At 42.7% G+C, this 24311-nt stretch overlaps 5 protein-coding genes across 9 annotated transcripts; 3 read left to right on the top strand and 2 right to left on the bottom strand.

The window, feature by feature from the left end:
• Positions 1 to 265: 265 nt before the first annotated feature.
• LOC132256532 (ell-associated factor Eaf) lies at positions 266 to 3672 on the bottom strand. Of its 4 annotated transcripts, none has more exons than XR_009468222.1 (7): positions 3118 to 3672; positions 2705 to 3055; positions 2560 to 2638; positions 1629 to 1945; positions 1108 to 1559; positions 530 to 1011; positions 266 to 378 (listed from the first exon to the last, which is right to left on the bottom strand). XR_009468222.1 is itself a non-coding variant. In XM_059753004.1 (5 exons), the coding sequence occupies exons 1-5, from the start codon at positions 3215 to 3217 to the stop codon at positions 1450 to 1452; spliced, it is 957 nt and encodes a 318-aa protein (XP_059608987.1). In that variant the 5' UTR covers positions 3218 to 3672; the 3' UTR covers positions 405 to 1449. The 4 variants fall into 4 exon arrangements, 1 of the variants encoding a protein (XP_059608987.1); XR_009468221.1 differs by having other exon boundaries at positions 530 to 1205; positions 1274 to 1559; XR_009468220.1 differs by having other exon boundaries at positions 530 to 1559.
• Positions 3673 to 4679: 1007 nt separating this feature from the next.
• Positions 4680 to 14010, bottom strand: LOC132256118 (protein sine oculis). Of its 2 annotated transcripts, none has more exons than XM_059752310.1 (7): positions 13653 to 14010; positions 12732 to 13072; positions 11453 to 11663; positions 11264 to 11391; positions 11090 to 11194; positions 10592 to 10647; positions 4680 to 5840 (listed from the first exon to the last, which is right to left on the bottom strand). In XM_059752310.1, exons 2-7 carry the CDS (start codon positions 12978 to 12980, stop codon positions 5522 to 5524), a joined length of 1068 nt encoding a protein of 355 aa, XP_059608293.1. In that variant the 5' UTR covers positions 12981 to 13072; positions 13653 to 14010; the 3' UTR covers positions 4680 to 5521. The 2 variants fall into 2 exon arrangements, with proteins under 2 accessions (XP_059608293.1, XP_059608294.1); XM_059752311.1 differs by lacking the exon at positions 13653 to 14010 and adding an exon at positions 13547 to 13613.
• Positions 14011 to 16611: 2601 nt separating this feature from the next.
• Positions 16612 to 17327, top strand: LOC132266051 (trypsin alpha-3-like; the record flags this gene model as incomplete). The annotated part of the gene is made up of 1 exon (XM_059766882.1): positions 16612 to 17327. A coding segment is annotated over one exon (693 nt), but the record flags the coding sequence as incomplete, so codon positions are not given.
• A 278-nt stretch (positions 17328 to 17605) lies between these two features.
• On the top strand, positions 17606 to 18501 carry LOC132255957 (trypsin alpha-3-like). The gene is made up of 2 exons (XM_059752130.1): positions 17606 to 17657; positions 17719 to 18501. The coding sequence occupies exons 1-2, from the start codon at positions 17606 to 17608 to the stop codon at positions 18477 to 18479; spliced, it is 813 nt and encodes a 270-aa protein (XP_059608113.1). The 3' UTR covers positions 18480 to 18501.
• A 1289-nt stretch (positions 18502 to 19790) lies between these two features.
• LOC132265930 (trypsin alpha-3-like) lies at positions 19791 to 20710 on the top strand. The gene is made up of 2 exons (XM_059766729.1): positions 19791 to 19856; positions 19957 to 20710. Exons 1-2 carry the CDS (start codon positions 19791 to 19793, stop codon positions 20665 to 20667), a joined length of 777 nt encoding a protein of 258 aa, XP_059622712.1. The 3' UTR covers positions 20668 to 20710.
• The last annotated feature ends 3601 nt before the right edge of the window (positions 20711 to 24311 follow it).

Genomic DNA, 24311 nt, shown 5'->3' with positions numbered 1-24311 from the left:
CCTCTCTCCTGGCGATGGCCCAGGGGATTCATGGGTGCCGCGGGGAATGAAATGTTGTCGTTGTAATTGGACGGTTTTCCCAGTGGCGGCGGCGGAGCTGGAATTGATCTCGATCTCCGACCACTGGATCGATTGTCGCTGCCGCCGAAGACCATCGCATCGTTGTTGAGAATGCTGGAGAAGTCCCTGGAAGCATCCTTGGTGCCTGCATCTGTGGACATTTGTGTCCTGAAGCGATTCGCTCCGGCTGCAGCGAGTCCTGAAGGGGCGAAGTCACTCTGATTGGTGTCGTTCAGGTCATGCATTTGGTATCCGCGACGATTGAGCTCCTCTCCGGCCACTATCGACGGATTGGCGTAGGCATAATCGTTCCTGGATCTACAATTGGTGAGTAAGCTTTAGTGTTACTGGAGGAAATTTGATAAGACAAGCAGTGGCTTAGTAAATTCCGACAAATGATCGCCTATAAACTAATTGAAGAATAGAATGGTTCTCATTTTATGTGCCACTATGCTTTTGTGGAGCTTACCTGGGATCCCTGGGATCTCTGGAGTCTGATCTGTTGCGGGACTTCAGGAGGTTGTGCATCTCAAAGAGACTGAACATGAGATAGCAGACAAACATGAGCAGCAAAAGAGACACGCCACCGAAAACGCCGGCCAAAATGTATATTTGGTTCTGCAAATCCATGCCTTTTCACTTGAAGTGATGAATTCCCAACAGATGAGTCACACTTCTATCTTCTATAGCTGTTCTTCCAAAGCCTCTCTAGGCTTCTATAATGAGTATTTCTGGTAAATCTGACTAAATTAGAATACACCAGACTTTAGTGAATCTCCCGAAAGAACCAGAAGAGTCTCTGAAGGGTGACTTTTTTAAGGAAAAGAATTCACTGAAGAGCGCGCGAATGGTGGGAAAAGACTGACTCTTCCATCCTCATATCTCGGCAATAAACACTTGAAGAGCAATAGTATGAATTCAACAATCTTTTGAAGGCTTTATTGTTTATATCTGATAAGATAAAAAAAGAGAAGGGATGATAAGCATTAGAGAATGTAGTGCGAAATGCCGTTCGTAAGCTGATTCACACGCCAAAGAAAGTTATACCTCGATTTACACGATTATCCTCTTTTAAATCCTTTAAGTGCAGCGCGCAAGCCAAACAATGTCGCAAATTATGTTGGGAATCGATGAGTGGGAAATAACTTGTAATACATAAAGTAATTAATATCAATTATGACCGAGTGAATATTCTGAATTATAGCTGACTTACCATTTTATTTGACTTTCGCCCGCGCGCAGCAAGAAAAAAAACACTTTGATTTTCATTTGCAATACATTTCTTGTTTTGCCTAAAATGTCTTGATTACTGAAACCCCAATTTTATCAAAAAGATAAACACAGAAACATTATACATTAGAAAAATCTCCTGTGGAGCACGAGAATAAGTTAGTCGTCATCTGAATCTGAGTTGGACTCCGACAGGCAGAGATCCCGGCTGAGGCTGATCAAGTGGTTGGGCAGCACGCCGTTCTCCAGCTGATTGTCCGGCGAGTTCCCTGCGAAAGAAGAGTCCCCAGAGATTAGTCGCACTCCTCGGCGCGTCGTCACCTCCGCCCACTTCTTACCCCTTCCGGGCGAACTCTGCGTGCTGTCCGAGTCCGAGTCGCTGCCGCTGCTCGAGTCCGAGGACGTGTCGGAGGACGAGAGGATGTCTGGCTCGGCTATGCTGTTGCCGCTCGCGGCCGCGTTCTGTGCCGCGGCGCCGGACGGGGCGGGTGGAAAGTCGGGCGGCGGCTCGACGGCCACGATCGGCATGGAGGCGCCCACTGAGGAGCTCTGGCTGGCCGTCGAGGCCGCGTTCATGGCTGGCGGCACGAGATCATCATCGAGGCCGATCATCGGGATGCTGGGCAGCGTCGACTGTCCATTGTTGGCATTCCATCTAGAATCGGTCAGTTTTCGCCATTAAAATTCTCTCTGTCTGAACATTTTGTAAAGTGTGAAATCCGAAATAGAACGAACGAAAAGTAGGAAAGCTTAAAGAATTAAATACAAAGAGAAAAAAAACTGGAGAATTTTGAAACCTAAGCAGTGATTGTGTGGTTTAGAGCGTTTGGAGGTTTCACACCCTTGATTGTTGACCGCAAACCAGCGACAGCATCAAGTACTTCATCACTTGAAGTGAAGCAGTTAAAACCCGTTCAAAACTTTATTAAATCGGCGGAAATTATTGACAAATTTACCACGGAAATCGTTGATTTCCGTATAATTTCAATAATATTTTAGAGTCTTCTAAAGCGTTATTCATGTGTTTTTCCCCAAATGTCAATTAGAGGAAAGAATAAGGAAATTATGAAATGCAATTTCTCATTTGCAGTTGCAATACAGTTTTGGAGCACTTGAATTGACATCTTAGGAATCTTTCGCTGATTAAAGTGCAAAGTTTTTCCAAACACATCAAAAAATTGTTCACTTTTTTGAGTTCAGTCGCATGACTTTTTGCCATATTGACGCTTTTCAGCCTATTCAGGGACTGCAAATGTCTTGAATACTCACGCTGGGGCCGATTGGGGACTCTTGTGGTGCTGATACGATGGCGATCCCTGATGAGGGGAATTCTTGGGCACGAAACCGGCTGCAAAGGCAACACAGGAAAGTATTAGATGAGGTGTTAGGCTCAACAGCAGCTTGCAATACTCACTTATTGCATTCTTCCGGACGCCAGTGGAGACTTTCGTCTTGGACGACGTTCGCTGCGTGATATTCTCGGTGACGATCTTGGGTACAACGGGGGGCACACTCTTGGTAGTTGCCTCTGAGCGCGTCTTCTTCACCTGTATGTTGTGATGGAGTCTCTCCAGCGTCACTTGTCCTGTGTTTTTGTCCACGATCAACACGCACTCCTTCGTGTAGTTCTTCTGATTGCCCTTGAACACCGTCTTGGGCACGCCCGAGCCGTCCAGATGGGGCACTGTGACGGTAACCTGATTACTGCTGCCCACATTCAGGATGGCCATCTTCGTGGGATCCACACTGGCGGGCTTGAAATCATCTGCAAAGAGCCAACGACAGTCAGCTGTGTGTTCAAGCAAATCCCATCTTTTTTTTACTCACATTTCAAGGTGTGAAATGACGTCCCAGCGCCAGGATTTGTGAATGTTGTCCCCAATTTGAGCTCCCTCACCTCCCGGCCCAGATTCAATCGGTCCTCCATGCTTCCGGGAGCGTCTCCTGGCACTTTTCTCACCTGCCTTTCACTCACTCTTCACGCCCAACTCCACATCTCACCACCGCGGATGGGCGTGCAATTGCACTCACAGCTCCTCCTTTGCCTGCCGAGGATAGAGCTGAAGCCCAAGTGGGGCACTGCTGACGGCCACACAAGCAGCAGGAAGAGTCCTCACGCACAAGATCGTCACACTTTCACCACACCTAACCTCAATCCCTCTGCCACGGATACTGACAGATGCACTCGCGACACCCACACACCAACTTTGACCCCAATCTTTCGCACCGCAATCACACAGGATGGCAAGAAACGCCGCAGAAGACTGTGCGGTGGTAAGTCCACTCGCAATTGCACTTACTACTGCGCGAATTTCCACACAATCTCACGCTAAAACTGGGAATTTTCCCGGACACTGCGAGAATTCGATGCGATATCGAAGATCAGCTGATATGTCAAAGTGGCGCCATCAGCGCCACCTGCCACGATTTTGGGTTTTTAGTACAAAATGTTGCGGAGTGAAAAATTGGAGGGAAGAAACGGGCTAAATTTAGAACAAACATCCGCTCAGATATTCTATAAATCATTTGATTCTGCATGAAAAATATCATTACTCGCACATTTCTGAGTGAGAAAATCACACCTAGAACAACTGGAACTATGAAAATGATGAAACCTTGTGAAACATGAAACAAGTTTGAAACTTTTATGAAAATGACCCAGAAAATCATCACTTCAACCCTCTTTTCAGTACAACAAAAATCGCCCCGCAATTTGTAAATGAGATGAGAATCATCATTCGCCGTGACGCTAATAGTGTGCATTTACCTCATCGCGCTCAAACTCCCTCTGCTAAAGTTTTCCAGTGCGCCGTTTCAGTGTCTGAACAGCGCCCAGGAAAAGCCACAACATATCATATTTCACTTCATTAATACGCTCAACAATTGCAAATTGTATTTACACGATGCGCCTCTCCCTCATATTATGGCTTTCCCACTCCCCAAACACCCTGCTGAGCCTGCGGTGGTGGGTTTTCCATCCGATTTTCTATGAGAAAAGCACTGTTGGAATGATGTTTCACAATGGATTTCTCGCAATGGAGTTTTGAGGGACTTCAATTGAAACTCATCTTTCACAAAAACAGTGGAGTAGTTATTATGGATACTAATTGTTTTATTTATCCCCTGACTTTGTTGTTCTCATCCGAAATGCAGAGGAAAGGGAGTGGGAAATATGATGTGCACCTTCTCAATTATGACACGTGTCGATGATCCCATTTGCAAGGCGCATCATTCACTTCTGGCACGTGACGCTTCCGGAAAACCATAGAATCCCTCATTATCTCTTACCTGCTGTGACTATTCGCTAAAATCTTGGCCAAAATCCACAAATGAGGCATCAAGCAGGTGAACAGCGTGTTATTTGTAGACACAAGGACAAAGATTTCACGTGATTCTCATCTAATTTATTTAATTGTCAGTAATTTGAGACTTTTTACCTATATTTCTGCATCTTTTCTCCTTTAAGTCCTGCAACTATTTTTAAATAATGTAAGAATGTGTGATTACTGTGCCTCTTAGAAATTGCTAAATCTCTCCTCTGACCCTCCGGAGTGCTTCCGGAAGGGGCATCATAGTTTTGGTGAGAGAGAAATATCAAACATTTGATGCTTCTAATTAATTGCAATTGTGCTAATAGAATCGTTCTATTTCTCGATCAAACTGCAAATGTTTCCTATTCTCCAACTATTTACATGATTTTTCTCCTCCCATGCCTGTTTTTTTTCTTCTTCTTCTATTCCCACACCATGAAAAGTGATCTGTATTTCGCCACATGAAAACAAGCCACGATAAATTGAGGTCAAAGTCAGCTCAAATGTTCCGGATAAGCAATTAATCGTGCGGGAGGAGAGGATATTTTTTTGCCCACTCTGCAGAATTACTGCATAGCTTAGCGTGTAATTTTCACTATAAATAATTATGAATTAGAAAAAAGAAAAACTTAACTACAATAAATAATGGATTTTGTGGCAATTTTCGGCAAAGGAAATTCCTAGCTTGAATTTGTTCTAGATTATGAAGAGAGAGAGAGAGAGAGAAAGAGTATTTTCATCATGAGGTGGGGAAATGTTCCATTGATTTTCACACTCTGGTATTGCTCTCAAATATGGGGAGTTTCCGGAAGTGCCCTCTGGAAGAGCCTAGGTCAGCCGCTGGACTCTTCCGCAAGGCCATAAACTCCGCCCACCCTCATTTTTGGTTAGCTTCAACGCGCGCAGCACGCAGAGAGGCATCATCGCAAGTGCTGCTGGTAGTCGGCGACGTCGTAGACTGGCATCATGCTGTGCAGGGGTGAGTAGGCCAGGCTGGACAGGGGTGGCATCTGGTTGGAGAGCTTGTCGCCCATGTGGGCGCCGCCTAGAGCAGTGCTGCTCTGCGTGACCGTCGCCTGGGGCATCGTCATGTGCGTCTGCAGGGCTGGGGGCTGCGGAGCGACGGACACCGCGCTGGCCCCTGCCATTGAGGAGCCCGTTGGCGTGTGCATGACACTCTGAGTCTCCATTTCGGACTCACTGGACGAGTCCGCGTGCTGTTTGTCTGATCCGCCATTGCTGTAACGAAAGGATTTCGAGAAAAAAAGAGAGAAATTAATCCCTGTGGCCTGAAAATGCGGACATTCTTCGCGAAACTACGCCACTGACTGTGTCAAGTGTGGAAAATCAACCTTTTCCCTCATCGAATTATCAGTTAATGCCCACAATCACTTTACAATTTGTGCGGGAAGCTCAAAACGCCCCTGTACGAGGAAAATCCTCCTGGGAGAGATAAAAAGATGGGTTTTCCGTCACCACGGAAAGTGTTGGGAATTGGGAACATATTTCACGATTCATATTACAAATTGACGAAGGGGCAAATAACACAAATTAAATAGACACACTCGCATTTTTCATCCCACTTTACACAAGATGCGGCGCAAGGGAAGAATTTTCCGGGATTCCTCCATGCGAGGCAACAGAAAAAGTTGTGGAAAAAATGAACTGAGAAATGCGGGAAGAAGTTTATTGCCATCTGTTTTCCTGGAGATTTGTCGTGCGTGGCTTCCATGAGAAATTTATGGGGTGCAATTGGCAGAATTTGAGCATCTCAGCGACAATGAAATCCCGAGGAATTTCCCTAATCACTTGACATGTTAACGACAATCACTGGGCGTTAATCTCATTCATGTGCGCTCAAGTCGCCCACCAGAAAAAAAAGGCCATAGAAGGACGAAGTTGAATGAAGGGGAAGAAGAAGGCTCACGAGAGTCCCTCAAGAGTCAATTCATCTCAATTTCCGGACGCAAAAAATGCACCCATTCATTGAGGATCAACAACACAGTTCAGGTGCTCGGATTAAGTGGGAAGATTGGCAAAGCCAAGTAAAATCATATCACAGGATTTGGCATTAATTTTGTTGCACTATTTTGAAATGTTGCGCGTGACTTTTTGCACAAAGTCACTAATGAGAAGAGAATCAATCAACAATTTGTCCATTAAATTAAAATACCTCAAGTGGCATTTAAGCTGTGATTCACACTTTAACAGCAATCTTAATATGTGGAAACAAAGTTATTTATATCTCATTTGGTGAATATTGATTGAAATCATATCGTAGAGAAATTCATGGAGAAATTAGATAAATTCGTAAACAATGCAAAGGATCAGACAACAATATATAATGTGAAAAATGTTATAAAATATTCTTTTCTGTCAGATTTTATGAATATCATGTGCAGTTCTCTGTATTGTTATGCAAATTGCAAAGCTGAGGGGCAAATCATGATGCGAAACTTTTGATATTTTGTCAAATATACATCAGAAATGCGCTAAAATGCTTACTGAAATTCAATATATATGTTGGAAAAAGTGCAAATCAAACGTGAATTAATCAAACTGCGAGATTATTTATATCAGCATGTCGTTAAATCTGTCTGCTTGTGTTTTCACGTTTGGCATTCCATTGGAATAATCTCGCCGGGTTTTGCTGAGAGTTGCACCAATTTCCGCGGGGGTGTTCAGTTTCAGCGGCACGAGTCGGGGCAACTGGAGTCTCAAAGGGCGCGCCTCTGAGTCGCCACAGAGCGCCCCAACGCAGACTAAACAGATCTATGGTTGAGACTGTTGTGTCAATTGGGATCTGGCAAATTCCATGTGATTTCGGATAAAGAAATTGAATAATGATGACAGTGGCATAAATTATCGAGCGACAAGCACGTCTTTTTTGCTGCTGCACCGAAAATTGTGAGGCGTTTCTCATCTGACTCACTGTGTTAGAAAGAGATTAATCAGCCCCAGAGCCGAGGCAGACTTTGTTGAGTTTTTCCAAAAATTCTGCCATTTTTTTCCTTGCTACAAATGGTGAAAACAAAAGGATTTTTCACCCCAACTCCAAACCCCACAAGAACCCATCGCGTCTATTTATCTTGGATGGATGAAGAAAGACGATAAATTTTGTGCCTGCGCGTCTCGAACTTGGACGGATGTACCGAGTGATATTTGATATGCCATTAATGCCAGGAATTGGATGGCTGTACTTGGAACACAACAAAACGTCCCATCCAACTTGTTTCTCCCTCTTCCACGTCACTCTTTCTTCTTCTCACAAACCTTCTGCGCGCTCAAATTGTCTCAGATCATGGGGAGTCTCTGGGTCTTCGGCAAACATTCTGGCCATTTTGTCAATCAGCACAGACACCAGAGAAACACACAGAAAAGTGCATTTTTGCGAAAATTCTCACACAATCGCCCAGGAGATTCTAATAACTCACTGCGCCCCAATGGAGAGATAATATCTACAAGCTGCACTTGAGACACTTCCTAGACCTGAAAACCCTGTAAAAATATACCCAAATATATGAATATTAAAACTAGACTTCCTGTTATAATCTGAGTTCACAAAATTTTTTCAAAATATATTTAAAATTGTTTTCAACCGCGCTTTTTCGTGCTCATGCATACGAATTGATGTTTCTGAGCATTGTTTATTCGCTGAATTTGCCTCAAATTGCCAAATTATCCTATAAAAAAAAACAGGATTGATATTTTTGGGTGAAATTATTCAAAATTCTGCGCCAATAAGAAGGAAGCTTTCCAGGATCAAATATTGCAAACGCCTTTGCTTCTTAAGACTTCCGCTGAGCTGTAATATTTTCCCCTTGCTGCGCTCTGCAGTCGCATTCTGGCCAGAATGGCTGCGAGAAGACCAACAAGCGGGCGTCAAAACAGCCTTTGTCAACCGACGGGGGGCTCTCTGGCCGCGGACGGGACGGGCGACTGACCAGCAAGGTGGTCCACGTGTTTGTTCACATGGAAATATCGTGCGAGAGAGAGAGAGACGCAGAAAAAACGAGGTCGCACTTTGTGGGATTCACGCCTTGTCACACCGGATGCGGCCGTTGGGGTCGCGCAGCGCCTGGAGCTCCTCCTGGGACTTCCGTGGGGAGGAAGGAGCCCACGCAGCTTCGCGAACAGGGCGACGAAGGGCCGCGGCAGAGGCTGGCAAAGGCGCAATTCCCTGTGCGCCCCGCAAATAAACAAGAGAAAACGAAGCTACTCACACAAAGAGGCACCATATTGCGGCTGTAACATGATACTTTTGTTTGGCATCTCACTCTCTGGGCTTGTATATTTTCTCATTTGGAAATATTCTCCCTCTCTTTGGTGTGCTGGCAGACCCACCGAGCCCTTCCCCCATATGCGATGTGCGTGGAAAAAAGGCCATCTCGGCCAGAAATTCACGCAATTATTCCACACACTGGAAAATCAACGCAATTACCAATGGCGCCCCTTCCTGAGGGCCTCAAAAAAAGGCCAGAGACGAAGCTTCACGCTTCACGACACTCAAGGATTCGTGGCAACATCAATGGATTCCGATGGATTTCTCATCATATCTCATTGCTCAATCTCTCCAATCGCCGTTTTTTACATTGGGTCACTTCACTGGGGATTAGCTTTTCTCCTCATCTTCGGGTTTGGATTAATTTTTAAAGAACATCTTCTTCTAATCCCTCAGCGATGTTTTCATTCTCGGTTATTGTGTCGTCACGCAGGGATTCCGCGTGGCGGAGGAAAAAATACAACAAACAGAGAGGCCAATCGATTCATTATTGGGCTCACTTAAGTAGATTAAAGGTGATGTTGTGATTATCAGAAACATAAGATTGCACATTGATAAAACTAATGATACTGGATTTTGAGAATTGCAGCTTTGTGGACATTTAGAAGGAGTAATTTTAGACGATTTCCATGCATGACATCCTGGGCACACCTTTGAAGATCTACTTTAAAGCCCTTGCAAACAGTTGGAAATAATTGTTTAATTTTAAACAAGGAAGAAGTTTGTACTACAAACTTTGTAGTGAAAGTATTTGAAGGTAAATGTATTGAAAATACAATTTTCGGTGTTAAAAAGCTATCCTTTTTGAAACAAAATTAACATAGATTCAATTAAACCTAGATTGAAAAATATGCTCAAAATCACAGTTAAAAAAATGTTGCATTGTAATACAAAACCATTAAGAATAACTATTGGCCAGAACTTCATGTCTTCAAAAGCGCTTTTTGAATGGCCTCTTCGAGAATTCTGGGGGATCTTTCAGCGAGATGTTCTCTCCTCATTTCTGACTTCAGCCGCCAATCAGGAAGTTGATGGAGCATCAAAGAGACAATCGAAAAGCCTCTTTTGGTGACGATTCGGTCCCAAAGAGACGCCTCTGTTTCTCTCAGTGTCCCGAAAGGTCAGGGACGCCGTTTTGGCATACATGAAGCGTGAAGCGGGCGACAGGAGGAATAGTGACCCAGAATTCTGTCCAGAAGACAACATATTGCTGCCTTCTGTGAATCGTGATGTGCATTCGACGTTTTTCCCAAAAGAAAATGTTTGTCCAGAGCGAAAAGAGGCCCTCAAAAGGGTTTATTTGCCTCTCGAGAGAGCCAGAAAAAATGCCCTCAATGGGGGCTCAAGACAAATAAATCCGCATCTGTGAGAAGATGCTTGTCATGTGGTTTTTGGAGATGGCAAAAATTGCCAAATAGAAATTATTATTGACTGAAGCGAACTTATATTTTGAACTGAATGTTCTATTTTTTCTGTGGCCTTTTTTTCTCGTGCTTCGATCGTGTCACAGCAATTTTGAGATGCTTCTGCCCAAGTCAGTTTTTTTTTCTACATAGACATGAAACGAGATTTCTCCAACATGTGGTCAGAGAGTTTCACGAGCAGTTGGAGAAAGAATTCTCGCAATAAAAGTGTGATTTTCCAACTCCGTTTCGCATCGCATGCAAAGTCATAAAATTTGAAAATTCTGCTCATTTTCTCAACTCACTCTTTGTGTTCCGCTGCTCGATCGCGCTGTCGACGATTCTTGAACCAATTCGACACCTGGAAAACACATTAGAATTATTTATATAAAAATTATCATGTATTTATTGTATATATTTGAACAGGTGAAAACTTCTGGTTTGGTTTTGATGATTTTTCCTCCGGAAAACAACCAAAATCGGCGTATGAATTTATTTATCTATATCATTTCGGGGTTTTATGGTATAATATCTGTTGTGAGGCTAAATTGACATTAACATCAATGGATTGTATTTTTGATGTTTGCAGATATTTAAAAATTTGTATAGAAAAAGAAAAATATCCAGAAAGTAAATATTATCATGTAAAATCATTTTATTACCAAAAAAGAAATATCCAAAAAGGAAAATTCTCAAAATGACGTGATAATAATTGACGAAAAAATCATCATTGATTTAACTTTTGTATTTATTCCGACGGGAAATTTTTGCTCAGTTTCTGTTGTTACTTGTGAAATACTGACCTGCGTCGTTGTGAGTCCTGTTATCTCACTCAAACTCCTCTTATCACGTGGCGAAGGATAAGCATTTTGTGCGTACCAATCCCTCAAAACGGACCGCGATTTTTCCTAATGTGAGAAACACACCAAAATTAACCCCTTCGCGAGCGCACACACACACGCGCTATTGCGGAATACCTTAAAACAGTAACTAGTCTCCTCGCCGTCCCAAATTGTGCGCGGGAGCGGAAATTTCCTCCGGACGCGGTACTTGCCGACAGCACCTAGAGGTCTTCCGCGCAGTTTTTCGGCTTCCACGTAGTGAGCTGCGGGATTTGAGGGTGAGCGTGAGTGGCGGGCAGGGAAAGTGACGGAAGGGTGTCTCACCTTTGAGCCAGAGAGCCTGCAATTTGGTGTGGTTGTGCGGCGAGAACTGGTGGTGCTCCAGCAATCGGTAGAGCTCCTTGAAGAGTCCGCGGTGGAACGCCACCACTGCCTTCGCCTTCAGCACGGACTCGTTCAATTGCAGTTTATCACATTGAGGCAGCGACCAGAGGAATCGTCCCAGTCGCTCTATTTGGCCAGATTGCTGTAGGACCTTTTGTGAACAGTAAAAATACTTTCAAAAAGAGGAAAATATCGCAATGACAAGACTGCAAGATCTTTGACAGACAATCTTACGCCTATCTACTTCTCTCTTTACTCATTACTCAATTAAGCTCTCTTACATCTTTATTGTACAGAGAAGAGCGAAATAGTTTAAAGCACTGATATAAGTTTTGACTTTGGTGGGATTCTCTAAGAAGATGAATAGTTTGCGGAAGAATTTGTATGTGTTTAGCAGTCACTTAGTTTATGGCTTGTTTAATGGCTTTGTAAAATCAGAGGATTATTTCATATAAAAAGTTTACAATTGTATTGTTCTTTAAAGAAAGATTGCTCAATGCAAATGACAAAAATAAATCATCGTTATCATCACAATCAAACGTTTTTTCCGATATAAACGTATTTTTTTGTTTCAAATTTAAATTCCCGAACATAATAGCAGATTGAGTAGTTTAAGACAAATCTAAAAAGAGGATTATTTGAATAAGTCGATAAATACGATGGATAAAATGTGGAAATTTAATAAATAAACGCGATAATAACGAGATTTGCCTCAATTTCAATTCACATGCAATTAGGCAAATTAAATTCTCCGCTTTTTATGGACTGACAAGGATTGGCTATAATTCTTTCTAAATTTTCTCTATATCTTACCCAAAAGTAAAAACCGCATTGAAATGTCTAAAGAAAATTTTATTCTATTGATATATTTTCAACATAGGAATGACAATAACAAAAACTGCGTTTTAGGTTTTCATTCCATGAACATGAGTTTTCCTCTTGGTTTCTATTTTTATTGGATTCCAGAATAAAACATTGCTAAAATTAAATCTTTTAGCATAATTTACTGACGTCTTTGACTATAATTTATGTTCTTCTCTACACTAAAAGCGATAAAAACCTACCATAACACGATAAGCACTTTTAGAAGACTAATTTTAGGATTGTCGCATTCTTGCTTTGAGCTCTTCTTCTCAAATATTTGCCCCTTTGGCAGAGGCGGGAAAATGAGCGCTGTGACATCTGGATTCTAGGTTTCTAGGCTGTTTTCTGATCTCACCTCGCACACGCAGGCGACTTGCTCTTGCGTGAAGCCGAAGCTGGGCAGAGACTCTCGTCCAGTGGGCGATCCGTTCTGGCCGCCCATCCTGTCCAGGCCGGCGGCATTGCCGTTCTTCTGGCCGGGCGTGGAGTTGCCCACGGACGGCGGTGCCGCTGTGGGACTGTGATAGGGCGGCGTCTGCCGGCCGGAGATCACGATCGTGGTCGCGGAGAGATCATAGAAATCCGTCGCTGGATGCTGCAGCATCTTCGATTTCTCACTGGAATTTCCTCACTTTCATTATTTCTTCACTTTCATTGCAAACCCATCGGATTCGGGGACACGCACTGTTTGTGGTCCTGCGGAAGGATATGCAAAAAATAAGAGATCCTGACGCGTTTCAATGGTTGGGAAAAAAACTGTGTGTATCCGAGCAATGATTACAAATATTCTCCTTGGGTAATTGTGTGTATTTGTGAATGTTAAATGGGAAAAACACTGAAAATAGATTTTCACAATTGGATGCGAGCCAACGGCATCATCATTTTCAAGCTTGTGAATTGCCTCTCCGTGTCTGAAATAAAATCCCAATGCGTGTTTCGTAATTCTACACTCAAATTCTCGATCTCACTTTGCTCTTCGCATGTAAATTGAGAGATGGAAAGAGGGAAAATGCCTTTGATTTCTCCACTGATTACACGTTTTTCGCATAAAAGACAGAAATATATCGCAAAGGAGACGGTTTCTTGTAGAAAGAAAAGAGTTTGGCTCAATTGAAAGCTATTTCAAGGATTTTCATTGGCGAAATTCTAAGTAAATCTGGAAACACTCACGAATATTCACATTGTGAGAATATTTGCAATTCTACTTCGGTTGATATTTTTGGTCAATTTGCAGAAAATTGCATAACATAAATAAGAACCAAAAATAAATTTTCACCTTTGCACGCGAAATCTATTTTTTGACCTTTAACGGTTTTTCATGAGATATTTTTTTGAATTTTTTACACTCAGAGAAAATACGATCCCCGCTTGATATCCTTCGCGTAGGGATTCTTTTGACGTCTACACTAGCGCCACTCTTGTCACTTTTTTTTCACACTCTTCGCGACACTCTCTAGATCGTTTAACGACAAATATTCGCAAAGTCTAGCGATCGCGAGTGATCGAGGAAGTGAAAAGAATGCGGGAAATTCCTAACATTTTTCACACATATTGTTTTTGTTGAATAAATCCTCCACATTCACTTGTCACGCTGCGCGATCTTCCCGATCTTTCTTCGACCGATTCCTCCAACAGACTGCAAATGCCGTCCACAATTTTCAGACTCGAATCGTCTCTCATCTGTCTCTTTTCCAATCATCTTCTCATTCTGGCCGTTGCCACAGTGACTATTCATCTGTTCCTGCTTCTCTCTCGCCGCCAGTTTCTGCGTCTGTCAGAGGGAGAGGAATCTATGCCATGCAAGTTTGTTTTAGTCATCAGGGTTGAAATTTCGCAAAGTATTTTTTCCTACTTTGTATCCCTCATAAGGTATTTCCACAAATTTCTTCATCCCATTTATACATAAGAAAGTCTGCCTTCTGCAATGAAAAGCAACTATTTCTATATCCATTCCTCACCCAATTCGCCTCTGACTGGGAAAAATTCTCACCTCACTGATTTTCCATCGAGACAATTGTGCACCTTTCATTGTTCGCTTTCCATCCAATGGGACGGGCCGAATTGTCAATTTTGTGGGCGGAGTCTCAACGAGGGGAAAATTCTCATGCCACTCCGTCGGATTGGCTGTCGTGAATCGCGATAAGTCCACACTTGCGGCCTCTTTTTCGTACTCTTCGTCGCACGTGCTCGTGATTGTCACCAAGCATTTCCCCCTCATCGCAGTGTATGTAAAATCCCACGAAATGTCCCCATGTTCTAATCGAATTTCGACAAAGAAATTGTGATTGGCAATAAAGAGAGCTCAAGAAAAGCACCTTTCTTGAAATTGCCAGCTATTGTTCTCTGTGGCGGATCTTCAGACCCTCTCCTAACAAGCGCCAATTGTTGAAAAATCGAGAAATTGCGACACAATTTGGGGTGAGAGTGGGAAAAATGACATTAATCAATTTTATTGCAATTTCCACTTCCTCTGCCGTCGTCCTCAATAGCCGAATGGTGGTTTTGCGCCTCTGGCCAAAGCAACTGGACGTGCATTTATGCACAAAAGTCCACCAATATTTTCTCGCGTGGCACGAAGACTGTCTGCGGATAAGGCGAAGCCTTAGCACTTGATTGGGCACCATTTGATGGACTTTTGTGAACATCTGCAAAATAACATATCCTTCATGATCAGATTGTGACCATTTTAATTCCACTGTTTTTTAATGTGCTTCCGCAGAACTATTTTTTTAAACATATTTTTTTACAAGAACTAAAAAATTGCTATCACGTAAAAACACAACATAGATGACTGCACTCGAGGCTAAACGCTAATAAATCTGAATAAAAGTCTTACGACATTCTGATAGAATGTTTTATGACAATCTTTCTTGTTATCGCATGGCGAAACCAAATGATTCCAAATACACATGAATCCTCGATAAAATACGCTTAGCTGAACCCCTTTACGAAACCGATGCACTCAACTTCCCCCGGAAGGCGCGTGAAAGGCGCAAAAGGGAAAGGCGCTCAAATATGAAAATTTATGGCCATAGAATATCCACGTTTGAGATAATCGTGGCAATTATTATCAATTTTCAATTAGACGTTCCACACGGCATTCAATTGAAGCCCAATTCACCAAGTTTTGCCTCTCAATATTGAAAATAAATCATTCAATTTGCCTCTCCTTCTCCCCTTCTGAGTGTTAGGAGAACACACACTTTTTGATTTACTAACGCATAATTGGCGGTTATCAAAAGTGGAGGAATTAAATTATGGCCGGTCGAATGAGTTGTGCGAAATTTATTTAAATTACATACACGGGGTTGGCCTATTACTTAACCTGATGCCAGAGGTGAGGAAAATTGTGGGTTCTCCAGAAAATTCACACCTCCAAGAAATTTCTCTTATCTCACACCCAAGATTGTGGGGGTCGCGTGAGAGAATCTGGGCGATTTGCCTGGGACATTGATGGAAAATACGGGATTTCGACTATTATTTACAGCATTGATATGGTCAAAACACCACAATCTTATCGAAGAATACGTCAGACTGAACAGTAGTACAATAAGAATCATAAAACAATAGATTTCAATCCCGGGTTTATTGATAGCGCCACGTAAAGTCCGTCTAGTGTTGTAAATCATGGTGAATTTCACTAGGAAATCCCCTCGCATGTGTTTATCATAATCGGGGTGATGCCATCGGGGCTACTCAATTAAGGTTTCTAGAGACTTCTTTATAGGGCTATAGGGCACTGCTATGAAGAATACAATCGTTCCGGAAAACTTCCGGAAATCGTACAGGGTTTATAACCAATCACCAACTGTCATGCGTGGGCTAGATTTTCGATACAGGGCTTGAGTTCTGTTCTAATTAAAATTGTTACTTTGAATTTCATTGAGTAGCCCCAGATCAGAATGTTTTCTTGGGCAAAAAACATCTTCATGGAGAGTGATGAGGCCCTAAATTAGACAGAATCAAAAGTGACTGATAGTAGTAGATTAGAACAGAAGATTTGAGTATAAAAGGCCCCTGGCGCTAGAACCAAACAGTACTTGAAGTGCAAACGTGACAAAATGTTGAAGTTGTTCGTGTTCCTGACTCTTGCCTCTGTGGCTCTCAGCGAGGGTAAGTCTAGCTAAGTTATAGATTAATCTAAGTTACATTCATATAAGACTCTCAACTCAACAGTCCTTCCTGGTCCTCATGACTTCGTGAACGCCATCCACGATCTCGAGGCTGGCAGATTCACTGAGTACACTGAAAATTTCGTTGTGGGCGGAAGCACTGCTTCCGTCGGACAGTTCCCGTACCAGGCTTCCCTTAGAAGTGCAGGAAACGCTCACTTCTGCGGTGGTATCTTGGCCAACAATCGTTGGGTTGTATCTGCCGCTCACTGCACCATCGGTCGTGGAACAGGCAACACTATTGTCGTTCTTGGAGCACACTCCAGGACTACTGGAGGAACTCGTTTTAACTCTGCCAGAATTTCTAACCATCCCAGTTACAACTCCAACACTCTGGCTAACGATGTCTCCGTCGTTCAGACCACCGCTAACATCGGACAGACTAGCGTGATCCGTCCCATTGCTCTAGGATCCGCTACCGTTGGTGGTGGAGTTAATGCTGTTCTTTCCGGATGGGGTCTGACCTCCAGCCCTGGAAGCTTGGCCGCTAACCTGCAGTTCTTGACTAAGCAGACCCTCACCAACGCCAACTGTCGCAATCGTGTTGGAGGAAATGGAGCTATGGTCTTTGCCCACAAGATCTGCGCTGGTGGACAAGTCGGACGTGGTGCCTGCTCTGGAGACTCTGGTGGCCCACTCGCTGTCGGAAATACGGCTATTGGTATTGTGTCCTGGGGTATTCCTTGCGCTCGTGGCTTCGCTGATGTCTACGATCGCGTCTCTAGCCACAGGAACTGGATCATCAACCACTTCTAAGCGTTTACTATCTGTTCTTTTTTCCTACCACTCGATCTTCCAAATATAAGCCCTTGAACTGCTAACAGATTTTTCCTAATTTGGTATACTTACAAATCCTGGTTGCGTACCCCTAGTGGAAAAGTGTCTATCGGAAAATATACCATCTCGAAGAGAGTGATTAATTTTTGATAAGTAAGTGAGATAGTTTAAGACCAGAAATCGCGTGTACAGTGATAAGGAGAGATAACAATGACAATTTTGAGTATAAAAAGCCTCTGGTGTTAGAACTAAACAGTACTTGAAGTGCAAACGTGACAAAATGCTGAAGTTGTTCGTGTTCCTGACTCTTGCCGCTGTGGCTCTCAGCGAGGGTGAGTATCTCACTGGATCTTAGTTTCTTTTCACGACATTGACAAACTCCATACTTTGCAGTCCTTCCTGGTCCTCATGACTTCGTGAACGCCATCCACGATCTCGAGGCTGGCAGATTCACTGAGTACACTGAGAACTTCGTTGTCGGTGGCAGCACTGCTTCCGTCGGACAGTTCCCGTACCAGGCTTCTCTCAGGAGCTCTGGCAACGCTCACTTCTGCGGTGGTATCCTGGTCAACAGCCGCTGGATTGTGTCTGCTGCTCACTGCACTATTGGACGTTCTCTGGCTAACACTATCACTATTCTCGGAGCTCACTCCAGAACCACTGGTGGAACCCGCTTCAACTCTGCCCGCATCGTGAACCACCCAAGCTACAACTCCAACACTCTGGCTAACGATGTCTCTGTCGTCCAGACCACCGCTGGTATTGGCTTCGGCAACACCATCCGTCCCATCACTCTGGGATCCGCTACCGTTGGTGGTGGAGTTAATGCTGTTCTTTCCGGATGGGGTCTGACCTCCAGCCCTGGAAGCTTGGCCGCTAACCTGCAGTTCTTGACTAAGGCGACACTCACCAACGCTAACTGCCAGAACCGCGTCGGTGGCAACGGAAACATGGTCTTCGCCCACAAGATCTGCGCTGGTGGACAAGTCGGACGTGGTGCCTGCTCTGGAGACTCTGGTGGCCCACTCGCTGTCGGCAACACTGTTATCGGTATTGTGTCCTGGGGAATTCCTTGCGCTCGTGGCTTCGCTGATGTCTACGATCGTGTCTCCAGCCACAGGAACTGGATCCTTGGACACACTGGTGCCCAGTAAAAACACATTTGACTTATTCTCCGACGCCTGATGTACGAAATCATTGAAAATATAAATATAAAATTCATTTGCTAAAACACTTGTGTTATATTTTCTTAAATCTATGAAAGGCTTTTGCTATACTATCTAATCTTAAGTTAAATATAATTCCAAGGAACCTGATATCTTTAGAAATTTTGTTAAGAAAAGACTAGTACATGACTATTACTATTTTTTGACTCTGTAGTGTACACACATTCCTTCTAAAAAAAAAATGAGTATAAAGATTTTCTCATATGGAATAGAATATATTTATTACACTCGAGCTTCTTTACATTTAATAACAAGTAAGTCTTCCAGTGGCGGCTGCCGCCGTTATTCACTTCGCTTCTTTATATAAGTAGCGGTTTAATCTGAATTAATTTTAATTATATACCCTCAAGGTATATAATTGAGGGTCCCTTCCACTCAAGTTTAATTTAATTTTTATGAGCGCTACCCGAAAATCATAGCAGTGTTTATACATTTTCGTTTTTGTTTTCCTTACTCATGTGATTTGTATTCTACGGAAAATATTTTGAACATCTCTATTGAAGGCAGATTATAATAAAGTTTGGTGCAAAAATCTATTATAGTAAATCGATTCATGCTTTATTAAATCACTGTTAGTGTCTTTCAATTAGAGGCATTTGTAGCCGAAATAACTACAATTTTTTTTTAAGAAAGCACAGAAAGAGCGAAATTTCATAGGGTTAACTTTAGTGAACAAGTCTATAAAATATTATGATTAGGAAACTACCATTACTAAAAAAAAAAAATAATGAACAATGTTTTGTAAACAAAACTGAAATACAGTACTTAACTCAGAAGCAAATGTTTTTATCTAGACTCTGGCCATTTCCTTTTTGTTATTATACACGACTTTGTGACTGATTTTTGCAACAAACCATACAAAAAAGCTTTGGTGAATTTTCCAGTCTTAAAAAATAACAAATGAGCTTTCGTTTCGATACAACCAAGTTTCTTTCATGTTTCATAAAATCAACTATTTTGTTTTAGACGTGGTTTAAAACACGCCCCAAAAATTACGATTGCACTTTATCAGTACATTACATATCCACTTTAAACCACAGTAAAATTCAAGAAAGGAATGTTGAAAGGCGTAATTATTGGAATTCCCAGAAATGATTAAATGTGCGATAAGTTTTGATAACTTAGGCCGCACTAAGAATGAACGATTGATAAGAAGTGGCTATGCTTTCTGAAGCAGAGTATAAAAGATCGAACAGTTGCAGCATCAAAAGCACTCGAAGTGTAGATTTTGTGGTAAAAATGCTGAAGTTTGTCGTTATTCTGTCGCTCGCCGCTGTGGCGCTCAGTGAGGGTAAGTTAGCCCCAGTCCTCTAGAAGTTTTCCTTTTGTGCTTTAACAGTTGGGAATCTCTACAGTCACTCCTGGACCTCACGATTTCATCAACGCCATCCACGATATCGAGGAGGGTCGCTTCACTGAGTACACCGAGAGCTTCGTTGTCGGTGGCAGCACTGCTTCCGTCGGACAGTTCCCGTACCAGGCTTCCCTCAGGAGCTCTGGCAACGCTCACTTCTGTGGTGGTATCCTGGTCAACAGCCGCTGGATTACATCTGCTGCTCACTGCACTGTTGGACGTTCCCTTGCGAACACCATTGTCGTTCTTGGAGCTCACTCCAGAACCACTGGTGGAACCCGCTTCAACTCTGCCCGCATCGTGAACCACCCAAGCTACAACGCCAACACCATTGCCAATGACGTTTCCGTCGTCCAGACCACCGCTGGTATTGGCTTCGGCAACACCATCCGTCCCATCACTCTGGGATCCGCTACCGTTGGTGGTGGAGTTAATGCTGTTCTTTCCGGATGGGGTCTGACCTCCAGCCCTGGAAGCTTGGCCGCTAACCTGCAGTTCTTGACTAAGGCTACACTGACCAACGCTAATTGCCAGAACCGCGTCGGTGGCAATGGAAACCTCATCTTCGCCCACAAGATCTGCGCTGGTGGACAAGTCGGACGTGGTGCCTGTTCTGGTGACTCTGGTGGCCCACTCGCTGTCGGCAACACTGTTATCGGTATTGTGTCCTGGGGTATTCCTTGCGCTCGTGGCTTCGCTGATGTCTACGATCGTGTCTCCAGCCACAGGAACTGGATCCTTGGACACACTGGCGCCCAGTAAATACCATTGACCTATGCTCTCCTCCAAATTATCAAAAACTTAAATAAACATTGAATTGCTCATACGTATATGTTTTAATCTCTAAAACCGCATAAATGTCTTCCTGGAATGTTATCTAATCTTTTCTTCATTCTCCGTTTTATTGGCCAAATGAATGCTCGATACATATAAACTACTTGCAATATCAGTACTGAAATTTTTTGATTAATGTTCCTTGATCTTTGCACTCCTGCAACGTTTAGTGATTGCTTAAGACGCACTGATATGATAAGGTTTTATGATATTGTAAAACGGCAGACGTTTATTTTCAAGTTGTTCCGTCATTTTTTTGTGAATTCAATGTTTTGGAAATCAGTCCACCTAAAATATAATGTACAAATCAATTACAATAAGCTCGGATTATTTCTCGAAACTTCGATGCAGCAAAAACGAATTTAAGATTGATGGAGAGCAAGAATTTGTTAGAGAAACAATCTAGCATTTTGAAAAGTTTCTTCTCTTTTGATATTACATTTTTGGAAATGTTATCATTTCGAAAGACAGATAGAATTCATTGTAAAAATCTTAAATCACCGATATTCATATCTGTCACTCAATACGTATTTTATCGACGCTATGATTGATTGTCTAAACTTTGTAGTAGTCAGTAGTCGATAAGACATATCAGTGGACTTTAATTGTGTTTTTCATATCAGAAATTCATTGTTTAGTGGAATTTCCAATTCACGTGAAGACTATTGAGTTTAGCCTGAAAAAAAAACAACCCGGGTGCATCAAATTGCCCTTCCATTTTTCGATGCAACGATCAAACAAGGCAAGAGACGGAGAAAATTGCATGACAATGGCTCATTGAAGGGCTCGATGCGGGACAATAAAGGAGCAGGAAGAGAAGTCCCAAAATTACTGCGAGAAATTGAAAGGACGCGTCTAAATGGCAAATTGTGATTGAATCTCCTGATAAGGGAAAATGGGGTCTTCTTTTGTACACACCGCGGCTATTTTCGCCAAAAAAACAACATTCTTCTGCGCCTATTTTATCGTCAAATAAACAAATTAGATTGTTTAAATGGAATGCAGGAGAAAAAGTGGCCATTTAGATTCTTTATCAGGTTAATGGGAAAACTTTCGATATTTATATGGATTGAATGAGGAAATTCAGTGGCATTTTTCCCAGGGAGACTGACTGTCTGTGCTGTCCTGAACAGAAATTGGGTGCGCGTGAAGCGTGATTGTTGCATGGAATCTGTTCAGAGAGTCATTCACAAATTTGTTATTTACGACAGAAAGATAATCATTTGATTAACAACAAACGAGATTCTCGCAGGTATTTCTCCAGCTATTTCCATATTTTATTTATTTATACCTTTTTTTATGCCTCCTTGGAGGCTGTGTGGCTTCGCGCCACCAAATTGTTTCTCCTCTTTCCATAAGACAATTCTTTTTGGGCCTTCTCACTCGCACACCCGAAGAGATACAATCAACACTTTTTGGGGGGCAAATTAATGGGTACCATAAATTATTGAAATTATTTTTTCCACTCCACCCATGAAGGATGCATATTGAGAATCGGAGTGCCACAGGATGGGAAATTAATGGTGAATTTATTTGTGTGATTTTGATTTATTGACTCACCATTCATTAGTCAATTCGGCCTTTTGTTACACTTCCCCTGATCTCGATTAGTCTCTTGGCATAATGGCTTTCTCAACACTCTGACAAGTCGCTGAGGAGATCATGGATCAATTCACACTTCGGGAGATCACATTCCGCCAAATTGCCCAATAAACATGAAGGAATTATTGCTCAAAAGACCATTTAACCCTCACGCCAAGACACCAAAATCACATTATCAATTTGTTCTCGCCCAATATTTCTAAGTCAAACAACTTTCACGGTGTCAATGGATGAGGGTTAAGCTGGAGAAAGGGAGAATAGTTGGAAGATGTAACAGACAAGACATCACCAAAAACAAAGATCTCGTGATCATAACTCCCATGACCATCAATTTTCCATCCTCCACTCTTTCATGAAAAATTAAATTCCCATTCGCCTCTCATGGGGGATTCTCTGAATTTTAATTGTTTGAAAATAAATCAGCTCCGCTCAAACGTTCTGAACTCACAGGCCGTTTGCTTTTTTTCACACTCAAATTAATTCAATCGAATGAATTTTTATGATTGAGAAAAATGTCACTCTCGGTGTTGGAGGACAATAAATTTCACTCTTTAGCATGGGTCTTCCCTCAAGCTGCCATCATCGCATGTCATTGACTCGCCCCTGATCCTCCCGAACACCCATCTCACTCCGTTTAGTCTTATTGATTCTAAATCGATCACCGCGCTAATTCAATTATGGTCGCATTCTAAACTACCCAGCGAAAAATGTCGCCCCTCGAACTACCAAGCAGCGCGCGTGTGAGTGCGGAGAAAGAAGTCTGAACGCGATGTTGAGGCGAATAAATAAATCTAGGATTCATGTAATTTCCAATGTTAAAATCAAAGCGTGGAATAATTCAACTTGTGTGGCAAGACACCTGAGAGACGATGAAATATCCCAATATCGTCGTTGGGCGCGAGCGAGAGAACACTAGCCGAGGCGATAAATATGGTCCTGAGATAAAATCTCAACTCTGTGGACTTCAGCTCCACTTTACACTGCTGCGAATCTCGCGAGGCACGCAAGAATCCGGGACTTCTCCTCCTTGGAGCATTCTTCAGAGCCAGAGAAGAATCAATTGGTGGTGATCTCGACAGTGTCTCTCTCTCTCTCGACTGTCCCTAGTCACAGTTGAAAGGGTTTGTCATTTGAAACCATTTGAACTAGTGACATGTCTATATAGCTTTTCTTGTGCACCTCAGACTGAATAAGAGGAATTGGATGGAATTATTTTGGCAAAATATGCCACTTTACATGCAGTTTTGTGAAATAATTAGATGATTTTAGAATTATTGTCATATAAATATAAGAAATTTGAACAACTGAGTAAAATTCTGAAATCCCACTTCTGATTTGTGCAGAAGTAATTTTGCTATATTAAGCGATATTGCAAGAATGTCACACAATTCTGCAATGAACAACCCTTCGGCTTCGTGCCTCGTGGTGGTTGAATCTCAGCCTGAGAGCCAGCGAAGCACTCACACAGTGGATGAGGTAACAATTTGTAGGCAAGTTATGAGGCGGTCGGTGATAAATTTACACGAGCCATAGATTATTTTTCTTCATTCGACACATTTAAATAATAAACGGTTCAGATGTTCAACTCGATTGTTGGGTGTCGTTTCACGGCGATGATGGAGGTGCCTCATAATCACATTACGCCTGAGAGACGCACCAAACGTGTCATTTTTAACGCCACCAACAGGCTCTTGACTTATCGGCCAATTTCCCGATCGATCCTCTCACACGCTAATTAATTCACTGAATTATTGTGCCAATTTGTCTTCCGGGCGCGATCGCCAACGCACTGGGCGTCTTATCGCGGAGATCATCGCACCTGCCATCTCTCCAGAAGATGTGATAAGAGCACCGCGCACGAGAGGAGAAAACCCATTTCTCAGCCTGTCGATTGATCCGTTCAAGGGGCGCACAAGAGGCTGCAGAATGGCCACAATTAATCACTATTGTGTTGGCGGGAGTTTCCAAAC

Source organism: Phlebotomus argentipes, unplaced genomic scaffold, assembly GCF_947086385.1.
Source record: "Phlebotomus argentipes unplaced genomic scaffold, Phlebotomus argentipes genome assembly contig_5, whole genome shotgun sequence".
In the NCBI taxonomy this organism is placed as follows: domain Eukaryota; kingdom Metazoa; phylum Arthropoda; class Insecta; order Diptera; family Psychodidae; genus Phlebotomus; species Phlebotomus argentipes.
Note: the sequence above shows the minus strand (reverse complement) of the source record. Positions and strands in the feature narration are given on the sequence as shown.